The following is a 13002-nucleotide window of genomic DNA, read 5'->3' on the forward strand; positions in this document are numbered from 1 at the left end:
TCTCAGATGGACATCACGGTGCCATAGCACTTTCTTGAAGAAGAACAAGGCATTTCTCTCCAGTATCCTGGCAAATCCCTTAAGCTGTACAAGAAACAATTTATCTGGTCATTATCACATTGTCATGTGTGGGACCTTGTTCTACAACACTACTTGTAGTATTTCCGACATTACAACAGAGCCAACACTTCATAAGTACCTCATTGGTGGTAAATGGTTTCAGGACATCCTGTTATATAATAAATGCAAGGCTTTCTTTCATGTTTGTATTAAGGCTTATATAGGCAGTAGGCTAGCAGCTCTAGCCAACTGGTATTGTGGCATTGATAGAATATCACAAATACGAGCTCTAGAAATTTCCATCTTCTCTTTTCCCAGTATTTTGTTATACAAAACAGACAGTACTATTAAGTTATGAACCCTTCACAATTTACAGGTACATATAATGATAAGAGAAGGAGCACATCCACAGAACAACGAAATTAAACTTACCCCCCCCACCTGAAAAAAATTGGACACTAAAATAAAATGAGGTGAAACCACAAGATTCAACAATTCCTTAGCAATCTTTATAACCATAAAGTTTGGGGCAGCACGGCGGCTCAGTGATTAGCACTGCTGCCTCACAGCACCAGGGTCCCAGGTTCAATTCCTGCCTCAGGCAACTGTCTGTATAGAGTTTGCACATTCTCCCCGTATCAGCATGGGTTTCCTCCAACAATCCAAAGATGTGCAGGTCAGGTGAATTGGCCTTGTTAAATTGCCCATAGTGTTCGATACATTAGTCAGAGGAAAATGGGTCTGGGTGGGTTACTCTTCGGAGGGTCGGTATGGACTGGTTGAGCCGAAGGGCCTGTCTCCACGCTATAGGGAATCTAATCTAATCAACTTCACTCTGACGAATGTCACAAGAAATCTTTGCTTTGTGTAGTGAAATTTTAAACACCTTAATAGAAAAGCAACAATGCAGTTCAGATTGAGAAAGATCATTGTTCTAGTTACTGAGATAATAACATTTTTTTCAAAATACAGATCTAGAATAGCAATTTCAAATTTGTTGAACAACATATTACTTCCTTCATGAAACCGCTTAGTATTTGTTTGGCCACATCTACTCAAATGTTTGTTCCATACATTAGGTTCCAGAAGGTTCTAGATCTTCTCCAGGGCTTTTAGCAAAGTGTAACAAGGTGGTAGTTTCTCTGCAGCCTGAATTACATTTCTAGACGAGGCCAGTTGCAGGCCCTTGGATTTACTGACTCCCTGGTCTTCTCCACGTCACTAGTTTCAATGAGCCCAAAAAATGCACTGCCAGAGTTTTAGCAGCTGTCACATGATTCATTTCTTTCCAAATCACACTATTGAAAGGTTCTGTTTACAAGCCATTAATCCAGATGGCCATGTCCTTTTAAATGCATTTTGAAGCTTCCTGCAGTTACCATGGACACTTAACTGTGCTCAGTGATTGTTGTGTCAGAAGTCACTAAGAATTGGTTAGCAAACAGTCATCCAAATTGCTCAGTGTAATTATAAACATCAGTTTCATACTTTACTTTGGAAAAGCCAAGCAAGCCTATGGAATGCACTTTTCACTTATTTAATCTTGTAACCAAGTATTCAACTCCGAATGAACTTGAAGAGCGATCATTGCACTTAGCCAGCAGTGTATGGTATCCATCAATTCAGTTACAGGGAGTTGCAAATAGGTCCCCCAGGGAGTCTTAACAGGAGATGTCATTCTCAGTAGGTTATCTTAAGAAAATGCATTCCTTTAAACAGATTCTTCTTTCTTGGTTTACAGTTAGATTTCCTCTTCATATTAACATTGAAACTAAGAGAATTGGTCACTTAGCTTACTATCATGGTGATTACATTTCAAACCAATGTCTAAGCACACTGCATAAAGTGCCCATAACCTAAAACTACAAGTTTATTTTTGAAGTGAAGGTCAACTTCTACAGTTTTACTTAACCTTAGATAATGGCTACGCATTAAATTGCTATTTTATTATTTCCCCTGTGGTGTTGAAGTTTCACAGACATTTCATTAATCTAACAGCAGTTTTTATTTTAGAAATAAAGTCTTCCCTTCCCCCATACTGTTGCATATGCTTCTCAGAAAACACAGTCTGAAATTGTTTAACCACAACTGTATCCGACACACTCCAACTTTCTGCATATCTTCAAAAGGGAACGGGATTAGTTCTTGTTTAGGGTTGGTTAGGAAGTCGGTCCCTCAAAAGATGACCCTGTCCTTTCTCAGGTGGTGATAATGCTGTGGAAGGTGACAGGTGAAGGAGACAAGGGAAGTGAGTGAGTGAGTGAGTGAGTGAGTGAGTGAGTGAGTGAGTGAGTGAGTGAGTGAGTGAGTGAGTGAGTGAGTGAGTGTGTGTGTGTGTGTGTGTGTGTGTGTGTGAGATTAGACATGATGCCTCAACCATTTGGGGCAGACTTGACAAGAGCTGCTGATACATTCACATTTAATTACAAAGAAACTTGTCCTTAATTTTTAATTTCATCCCCAAACTCCCTTTCACGCAGACCGGTGAACCGTATCCAGTCTCCTCCCACTGGAACTCATTCTCTTAGCTTCAGACCATCTTCTCCTTCAGATGATAGACTTCTGTCATTCAGTTGCAAGGAACAAGAGGGAGATCAGCCAATGGCTCATTACTTACGGACACAGAAGCCACACACGTGTGGCTGTGGGTTTAGTGATGACAGATGTACCTTTCTTTAAAAGGCATCTTCTTTCATGTTTCCTTTTGTCCAGGCATTAAAGTTAACCCACAATGGAATGAATCAGCACACAACAGAGCAAGCACATTCTTGCCCAATTTCAGATTGAATCTTTTGAAAAAATGTCCAAAGAAAGTTGGCAATCACACAACTTCTAACCACTTTACCCAGTGGAACAGATGGATCCTTGGTCCCCATCTCCAATATTTCTAAAACTTATAAACAAACCTATTCCTACTACCTTTCTCTCAGGCTGCACAGACCACTGTTCATCAGATTAATCGTCAACTTCTGAAGACTCCAAGATAAATGGTGGAGGGTTAACAACTATATCCTCTCATCACCTCTCTTCTGTTTTCTTTGGATCACATGGCACTTAGTGCAAATTTACCAAGAATCGCTTGGAAAGAAGTAACGTTAAATGGGTAACAGCAGGCAGCAATAAAATGCACATCAAATTGTGTGCTGCATAAAGTAAGAAAAAAGATAAACATGCTCACTTTGTTCATACATCACTGTCACACTATAATATGAAATTGTTTTGGTTTAAATCAGCCACTAGGTCAGAAGAAAAGATCTTTCTCCCAGATCTTGCATACTCGCCTCTCCTCTGTGCCTTCAGTAACAATCCTATGTGAACATTTCAGGAATGTGCTACTTTCCCAAAGAAATGCATCTCATGCTGGCAATGGAGGGAAAGGCATTTCCTCTCTTGGGGCTCAGGCTCTCTGGGGTTACCCTTGCTATTTGATAATGAACTCACAAGGAAAACGTATAATTAAATTAAAGATGCACAGGCCATCCCACAACCCACCCACTGGCTTCAGTTCTGCTTTCAGCTTTTATAAGGCTTTGCTGGAATTCTGGAGAATTGTGCATAATTGTTTTACATGTATAAACTTTAGCAATTCACAGTTTACAACATTGGAACCCTCGAGAGAACTATCTCACCCTCATTTTACCTTCAGATCACAGGGAAAATACAAGATCAAAATGATTTAAAATAGTAATTGATAAAATATAGTTATATTAAGGCAAACAACAAAACATTTCTTGCTAGGATATCTATACAATGCAAATGATGTAATTTGTTTGCTTCACATAAGCTCAAAGGCTATAATATTTAAAAAAACCTTGAGGTGCAAGATAACCATAATATATGCAGCTAATTGTTGACGTAACTTTACTTACAAGGCTGACTCTCATGTTGGGAGCTGGTGATTGTGCCTGTGTGTGTATATGTGCTTGTGTGTTTGTCAGTCAGCATTTGTGTATCCATGATATGGAGGAGCTGGTGCTGGACTTGGGTGGTCAAAGTTAAAAATCACACAACATCAGGTTATAGTCCAACAGGTTTAGTTGGAAGTACTAACTTTTGGAATGCTGCTCCTTCATCAGGTAGCTGACCTGATGAAAGAGTAGCGTTCTGAAAGCTAGTACTTCCAAATAAATCTGTTGAACTATAACCTGGTTCTGCTGGATTTTTAACAGTGTCTGTGTATGTGCTCATGTCAGAGTCAGAGTCAGAGTCAGAGTCAATGTGTGTGTGTGAGAGACAGTATCAAACCATGTGCAAGTGTGGAGTCAACATCAGTTTGTGTGTGTGTGTTGTGAGTCAATGCCAGCCAATGTCAGTGTGTGTGTGCGTGTTACTCAGTGTTGGGGAGTGTGTACTGTGAGTATGTGTGAGAGTCATTTTCAGTCAGTTGATGTATTTGTGTGCATACTGTGTAAATGTGTGTGTGTGTATATATATATATATATATATAATATATATGTATATATGTGCTATTGTATATCCGTACATGCGTGAGTGAGGGTCAATATGTGTGTCAACGAGGTTTTCCAAGGAAGAGGAAACTCACACTGAAGTGAAGAGCAAATGGAAAGATCCATTGGCTAATTACTTTCCTAGCGCTGCCTGGGGGCCAGAAGATGCAGGAGTGCTCTCCTCAGCCACCCCTGCTCCCCACCCATCCATCTCCTCTCAACCCCAGTAGGTCAACTTCGACAATACTCCCCCATTGGACCCCATGACTCGATCCCCAGTAAATGTTCTTCATATTCCCAATCTTCTAGAGGGCCACAATGTTCTATCTATCCCCACACTGATCTAACAACAATTGAAATTGGCCAGTGCATTGGTGACCTCTCCTTCCCCGAGTGACACAGATCCTCCCACAAAATAACCAGCCAAGCTTCTTGATCTATCTGGCTATCAACTGGATCATGGAACCAAAACATTCCCAGCTGCTTACACCTGGCTTTCTGACCCCAAAGACACTGTGTCAGAACACTGCATGTAAGGAGAAGCAAAGAAAATGTCCCCCTGGCAAAAAAAAACACAAGTACTCTGGTAGCTCCAAGTTCTTCCAATGAACCAAAGATATCAGGGAAATCCAAAAATGTTGCTCTTAATTATTCAGCCAAAAATGATAGTGCGATGTTACCATTAGCCTCAGGGGAAAAGTTTTCATTTCCAATCAGCTTCCTTACTGAAAGTGTGTGCGCATTAGATTAGGATAGGATTAGATTCCATTGTCATGTTTCCTGCAATTGACTAGCCTACCAGCATTCACACATGAATAATGGGTGAGGGACTGAATGGAGACTCATACCCATAGAACTCTGGTCGAGCAAAACGTCAGCAGCCCCAGGAGACCAGAGTAGGATGTGGTTATCCCAACAACACTGTCCAAACTGAGGGAGCCCCACACAGCAGAAAAATAATACTTGAAAAATAATCCTGTGATGTGCAGTCTGATCCTGTAGCTTGCCCTGCATGTTGTTTGGGAAGCTGATCAGATGGATTTTTTTTTACTGGGGGTTTAAATGGTCTGGATTTCTCATCTCCAACAGTCCAAGAGACGGAAGATGTGATCCTGACAAGCGGGTGTGAAGAATGTAATCCTCCGTGCAAGGCAAGGGTTACATTTACGATAAGTATGTTCTTATGGAGAAAATAACTTCTCCAGTGCCCAATTTTCCTGCCCCACACCTTACACATAAACACACTCACTTTGCCATGTGGTTTCATGTAATTGCTTACCTTTACTGGATAATAACAATGTTCAGTAAAGCACACCTCTACTACATTATCTTTGCTTGCAAAACATTCTATTATAATCTAGTATTAATTTCTGAATTTAGCCCACAGTGGAAATAATACCATAAGTTCAGAAGTTCACATTCGCTCCATCATTACCACAAATAAAACCAAGGACAGTCAAGTACAAGTCGAGAAAAAAAAGTGTGACCCTCTCAAATCACACTCTGCTACCATCTATCTCATTATCTCAAACTTCAGCACAATTGAAAACCAGCCCCATGTGGCTCTTCTGTTATCTGTGGGAAGTCAGAAGCTGTGGGAGGTAGTTTCATTTTAATGGAGTTACTTGCTCCTGGGCTTTTTATTCTCATCTAAATGTCAATGTCTTTGTTATTATGTGTAAGAACATTAAGCAGCAATGGAGAGAGAAGATACTAGAATCAGCGGAATGCTTTTCTTCCCGCTGAACAGCCGCGCAGTCCAGGGATGGAAATCTCTCCAACACACTTACATTAATCGCATCCAGTCGAAATGTAAACTACAGGAATCTGCCTAAGAACTGGGAAAGCCCTGACCTCAACATTATTAGTTTATGAGTAAGATTCTGGTCATCATTTACAGACTGGTGGCCTTCAAAGGATTTGTTTACAAGTGATATTCTGAAACCTAGAGCGACTGCTGCCTGAATCTGCAACGGTCTGACTTGAGCACATGTGCAATCAAGTGCTGACAAACCAATGATCAGATGCAAGACAATTGAAGAAATCATTTCCAGATGAAAGTATACTTATTGCTTTTGTTTTTAATCCTACTGGTGGAATTGAGTCAGCTACTGGTCCTGTGTTGAATATTTCAAATCTTTTTTGAGCTAGTCTATGGTATGTTGGAGTGAAATACCTTATAATCACCACACTGTGGTCAACCATCCCAGAATCCCAGGCTCATCGTATTGCACTTGGCTATTCAAATGAGCAACTTACAGAGAGCAACTCTGTAACCCTGCGCATCTCCTCTTTTCAGGAAACAGTTTTATTCACTCTTTGAATGACTCGTGGCACAGTGACTCAGTGGTTAGCACTGCTACCTCACAGCGCCAGGAACCTGGGCTCATTTCCATCCTCGGGTGATTGTCTGTATGGAGTTTGCACATTCTCCCCATAAATGCATGGATTTCCTCCAATTTCCTCCCGTAGTCCAAAAGATGTGCAGGCTAAGTTGCCCATAAAGTGTCCAAGGATGTGCAGGCTCAGTGAGTTAGCCATGGGAAATGCAGAATTACAGGGATAGGGTAGAAGGCTGCGTCTGGGTATGACTCTCTTCGGAGGGTCGGTGTGGACCCGATGGGCTGATTGGCCTGTTTCCATACTATGATTCATTTGAACCTATCTCCACCACCCTCTCAGGTGATGCATTGCAAACTTGAACCACTTGTTTGGTGAGAAGATTTTCCTCTGATCATTCTTGCAGCTTTTAATAATTATTTTAAATCTGTGCCCTATTGTTCTTGACCCTTCCACCAATGAGAAGAGCAGCTCTCCATCTGTTCTGTCCAGACCTGTATGATTTTGAACAGGTCTGTCCAATCTCTTCTCACCTTCCTGTCTCCAAGGAAACGCTCACTAACTTCACTTTCGTCCTGGTTGGGGCTAACCACACAAGGAGAAAGTGAGGACTGCAGATGCTGGAGATCAGAGCTGAAAATGTGTTGCTGGAAAAGCACAGCTGGTCAGGCAGCATCCTAGGAGCAGGAGAATCGACGTTTTGGGCATAAGCCTTCTTCAGGAATGAATATTTCAAATCTTCCTGAAGAAGGGCTTATGCCCGAAATGTCAATTCTCCTGCTCCTTGGATGCTGCCTGACCTGCTGCACTTTTCCAGCAACACATTTTTCAGCGCTAACCACACACGTCCTAAACTTCTAAGCAGTTTGCAGTAAAGGAGACAAAAAATAATCCCATAATGTCAATACGTTTCGTCAGCCATTGCACGATAATAGCACCACTTGTGGAGCACAGATATTGAAATTTTGAATTAAATTGGAAGATTTTGGAAATTCACGAGAGTGCAACTCAAAGTTTTGAATCAGGACACCAAATCTATCCAGCATCAGGTTTCCCAATTTGCATTTACAATCTGCTTCTTTCTTCACAGATGCTGCCAAACTTGCTGACTACTTGCAACATTTGTTTTTATTTCAAATTTCAAACACATAATAGTGTCAAGAATAGGGGGCATTGCAGACAGCCTTGGGCAATGCAAAACAATATACATCAATCCAACAAACCACAGCAAGAAGTGGTCGTCGCAACAATAATTAGCATCAAGTACATCAACTGTGCAGTACAGGCCCTTCGGCCCTCGATGTTGCACCGACCTGTGAAAATAATCTGATGCCCACCTAACCTACACCGTTCCATTGTTATCCATATGTATGTCCAATGCTCATTTAAATGCCCTTAACATCAGTGAGTCTACTACGGTTGCAGGGAGGCCATTCCATGCCCTTTCTACTGAGTGAAGAAACTACCCCTGATATCTGTCCTAAATTTATCACCTCTCAATTTAAAACTACTTCCCCTTGTGTTAGCCTTCACCATCTGAGGAAAACTGCTCTCACTATCCACCCAATCTAACCCTCTGATTATTTTGAATGTCTCGCTTAAGTCACCTCTCAACCTTTTTCTCTCCAACGAAAACAGCCTCAAGTCCTTCAGCCTTTCCTCCCAAGACCTTCCTTCCATACCAGGCAACATCCGAGCAAATCTCCTCTGAACCCTTTCCAAAGCTTCCATATCCTTCCTACAATGCGGTGACCTGCATGCAATACTCCAGGTGTGGCCTTACCAGTGTCTTGTACAGCTAAAGCATGATCTCATGGCCCCGAAACTCAATCCCCTTACCAATAAACATCAATACACCATATGCCTTCCTAACAACCCTATCAACCTAGGTGGCAACTTTCAGGGATTTATGCACCTGAACACAGAGATCTCTCTGTTCATCTACACTGTAAAGAATTTTACCATTAGCCTAGTACTCTGCATTCCTGTTAGTTCTTCTGAAGTGAACTACCTCACAGTTTTCAGCATTAAGCTCCATTTGCCACTTCTCAGCCCAGCTCTGCATCTTATCTATGTCCTTCTGTAACCCACAACATCCTTTGGCACTATCCACAACTCGGCTTACATTAATATCTTCCACAAATTTACTAATCCATCCTTCTATGCCCCCCTCCAGATCATTTATAAAAATGACAAACAGCAGTGGCCCCAAAACAGATCCTTGCTACACATCACTGGTAACTGAGCTCCATAATGAACATTTCTTCTGTCTTCCTCCAGCTAGCCAATTTCTGATCCAAACCACTAAATCATCTTCAATCCCAAAACACCATATTTTGTGCAATAGCCTATCGTGTGGAACCTTATCAAACACCTCACTAAAGGCCTTACTATATACACCACATAAACCGCTTTATCTTCATCCACCTGTTTTGTCACCTTCTCGAAGAACTCAATAAGGTTTGTGAGGCATGACTACCCTTCACAAAACGGTGCTGACTATCCCTAATCAAATTATTCCTTTCCCGATATTTATAAATCCTATCTCTTATAACCTTCTTCAACATCTTGCCCACAACCAAAGTAAGGCTCACCAGCCTATAATTACCAGGGTTGTCCCAACTCCTCTTCTTAAACAAGGGAACAACTTTGCTATCCTCTAGTCTTCTGGCACTACTCCTGTCGACAATAATGACATAAAGATCAAAGCCCAAAGGCTCAGCAATCTCCTCCTTGGCTTCCCAGAGAATCCGTGGATAAATCCCATCTGGTCCAGGGGTCGTATCTATTTTCAGATCTTCCAAAATTGCTAAAACCTCCTCTTTGTCAACCTCAATCCCATCTAATCTTGTAGCCTGTATCTCCGTATTCCCACTAACATTGCCCTTTTCCAATGTGAATTCTGACAAAAAAAAGTATTCATTAAGTGCTTCCCCATGTCCTCAGATTCCACATACAACTTCCCACTACTATCTTTGATTGGCCCTAAAAACTTACCGTAATCATTCTTTTATTCCTAATTTCCCTACAGAAGGCCTTAGGATTTTTCTTGATCCTATCCACCAACAAGTTCTCATGTCCCTCCTGGCTCCTCTTAGCCCTTTCTTTAGATCTTTTCTGGCTACCTTATATCTCTCAAGCCCCCTAACTGAGCCTTCATGCCTCTTTCTCGCGTACACCTTCCTCTTCCTCTTGACAACTTCTTTAATAACACATGGCTCCCTCTCTCAACAACCGGCTCCCTGCCTGATAGGTGTATACTTATCAAGAACCTGCATTAGCTGTTCCTTGAATAAGCTCCACATTTTAAGTGTGTCCATCCCCTGCAGTTTCCTTCCCCATCCTATGCATTCTAAATCTTACCTAATCGCATCATAATTGCCTTTTCCCCAGTTATACCTCTTTCCCTGCCCATTGCTATTGTAAACGTAACTGAATTATGGTCACTATTGCCAAAGTGCTCACCTACCTCCAAATCTAACACACAGCCGGCTTCATTCTCTCGTTCCAAATCCAATATGGCGTCGCCCCTTGTTGGTCTGTCTATATACTGTATCAGAAAACCCTACTGCACACATTGAACAAAAATTGACCCATCTAAACTACATGAACAATAGTATTCCCAGTCAATAGTGGGGAAGCTAAAGTCCCTTTAACAACTACCCTGTTACTCTTGCTCCTATTGAGAATCACCTTTGCTATCCTTTCCTCTACATCCCTGGAACAACTCAGAGGCCTATAGAAAACTCCCAACAGGGCGACTTCTCCTTTCCTGTTTCTAACCTCAGCACAAACCACTCCACTCATCCGAGACAAAAACGTGCCAAATGCTGAAAATCGAACACAGACATAAAAAGAAAACTGTTGGGCGAAGTTCACAGCACAGAATCAGATAAGTTAATTGTTGTTTTAAATCTGTCCAATAGAAAGGCTGCAGTAGTGGGTATAGTGGATTCTTTCTTAATTATATGTTTTTGGAGATATGTCTCTTGATTAAACTTAAAATATAAGCCATACCTATTAATTTAACCTGGGGCAGTGTTTGTAGAGGAAGAAGACAGTGTTATTTTCTGGGTCTGTAGACTGTGAAGGAGCAAAAATGGCCTTTGCAGTGATACGTACTTCTTGTCAGATGTGGGAGTTTAAGGGTTACTGCGGATTATATCTGCCATAAATGCTGTTGGATGCAAATCTTATGAGATCAAGTGGATCGGTTGGAGAGACAAATAGAAGCGATGAGGAATTTTCAACAGCTATAGTATGTGATGGATGGCAGTTATAGGAAGGGGGGAAAGTCTCAGATACAGTCACAGAGATGGGTTAACTCCAGGAAGGGGAAGAGAGGTAGGCAGCTAGAGCAGGAGTCTTTTGTGGATATACCCATTTCAAACAGGTATGCTGTTTTGGAAAATGTAGGGGGTGATGGGTTCTCAGGGGAACATAGCACGAACAGCCAAGTTTCTGGTATTGAGACTGGCTCTGATGCAACGAGGGGTACGTCGGCTTCCAAGAGATCAATTGTGTTAGGGGATTCTGTAGTCTGAGGAACAGACAGACATTTCTGTGGCCAGCAGAGAAAAAGCAGAATGGTGTGTTGTTTCCCTGGTGCCAGGATCAAGGATGTCTCAGAGAGGGTGCAGAATGTTCTCACGGGGGAGAGGGGCCAGCAGGAGGTCATTGTCCACATTGGAACCAACGGCATTGGAAGGGAAAAGGTTGAGACTCTGAAGGGAGGTTAGAGAGTTAGGTAGAATTTTAAAAAGGAGGTCCTCAAGGGTAGTAATATCTGGATTACTCCCAGTGCTACGAGCTAGTGAGGGCAGGAATAGGAGGATAGAGCAGATGAATGCATGGCTGAGGAGCTGGTGTCTGGGAGAAGGATTCACATTTTTGGATCATTGGAATCTCTTTTGGGGTAGAAGTGACCTGTACAAGGAGGACAGATTGCACTTAAATTGGAAGGGGACTAATATACTGGTAGGGAAATTTGCTAGAACTGCTTGGGAGGATTTAAACTAGTAAGGTGGGGGTGGGGGGTGGGACCCAGGGAGATAGTGAGGAAAGAGATCGATCTGAGAAGGGTACAGCTGAGAACAGAAGTGAGTCAAACAGTCAGGGACAATGTAGGACTAATAAATTAAACTGCATTTATTTCAATGCAAGAGGCCTAACAGGGAAGGCAGATGGACTCAGGGCATGGTTAGCAAAATGGGACTGGGATATCATAGCAATTACGGAAACATGGCTCAGGGATGGGCAGGATTGGCAGCTGAATGTTCCAGGATACAAATGCTACAGGAAGGATAGAAAGGGAGGCAAGAGAGGAGGTGGAATGGCATTTTTTATAAGGGATAGCATTACAGCTGTGCTGAGGGAGGATATTCCCAGAAATACATCCAGGGAAGTTATTTGGGTGGAACTGAGAAATAAGAAAGGGATGATCACCTTATTGGGATTGTATTATAGACCTCCTAATAGTCAGAGGGAAATTGAGAAAAACACTTGTAAGGAGATCTCAGCTATCTGTAAGAATAATAGGGTGGTTATGGTTGGGGATTTTAACTTTGCAAACATCGACTGGGACTGTCATAGAGTTAAAGGGTTAGATGGAGAGGAATTTCTTAAGTGTGTACAAGACAATTTTCTGATTCAGTATGTGGATGTACCTACTAGAGAAGGTGCAAAGCTTGACCTACTCTTGGAAAATAAGGCAGGGCAGGTGACTGAGGTATCAGTGGGGGAGCACTTTGGAGCCAGTGACCATAATTCTATTAGTTTTAAAATAGTGATGGAAAAGGATAGACCAGATCTAAAAGTTGAAGTTCTAAATTGGAGAAAGGCCAATTTTGACAGTATTAGGCAAGAACTTTCAAAAGCTGATTGGAGGCAGATATTTGAAGGTAAAGGGATGGCTGGAAAATGGGAAGCCTTCAGAAATGAGATAACGAGAATCCATAGAAAGTATATTCCTGTCAGGGTGAAAGGGAAGGCTGGTAGGTATAGGGAATGCTGGATGACTAAAGAAATTGAGGGTTTGGTTAAGAAAAAGAAGGAAGAATATGTCAGGTACAGACAGGATAGATTGAGTGAATCCTTAGAAGAGTATAAAGAAAGTAGGAGTATACAAGAGGAAAATCAGGAGGGCAAAACTGAG

At 41.8% G+C, this 13002-nt stretch overlaps 1 protein-coding gene across 2 annotated transcripts in view; it reads right to left on the reverse strand.

Annotated features, from left to right (window-relative positions):
• Positions 1-13002, reverse strand: part of bcar1 (BCAR1 scaffold protein, Cas family member) — a 250812-nt gene that overhangs the window by 118787 nt on the left and 119023 nt on the right. The window contains exon 1 of one of the 2 annotated variants that reach the window (XM_072547424.1): positions 3239-3262. The exons of the other annotated variant lie outside the window; for it this stretch is intronic. Coding sequence (XP_072403525.1) covers positions 3239-3247 — 9 coding nt within the window. The 5' untranslated portion in view covers positions 3248-3262. Of the gene's footprint in view, positions 1-3238; positions 3263-13002 lie in introns of those variants that run through there. 2 annotated transcript variants of the gene reach the window in all.

Source organism: Chiloscyllium punctatum, chromosome 26 (assembly GCF_047496795.1).
Source record: "Chiloscyllium punctatum isolate Juve2018m chromosome 26, sChiPun1.3, whole genome shotgun sequence".
Classification (NCBI taxonomy): domain Eukaryota; kingdom Metazoa; phylum Chordata; class Chondrichthyes; order Orectolobiformes; family Hemiscylliidae; genus Chiloscyllium; species Chiloscyllium punctatum.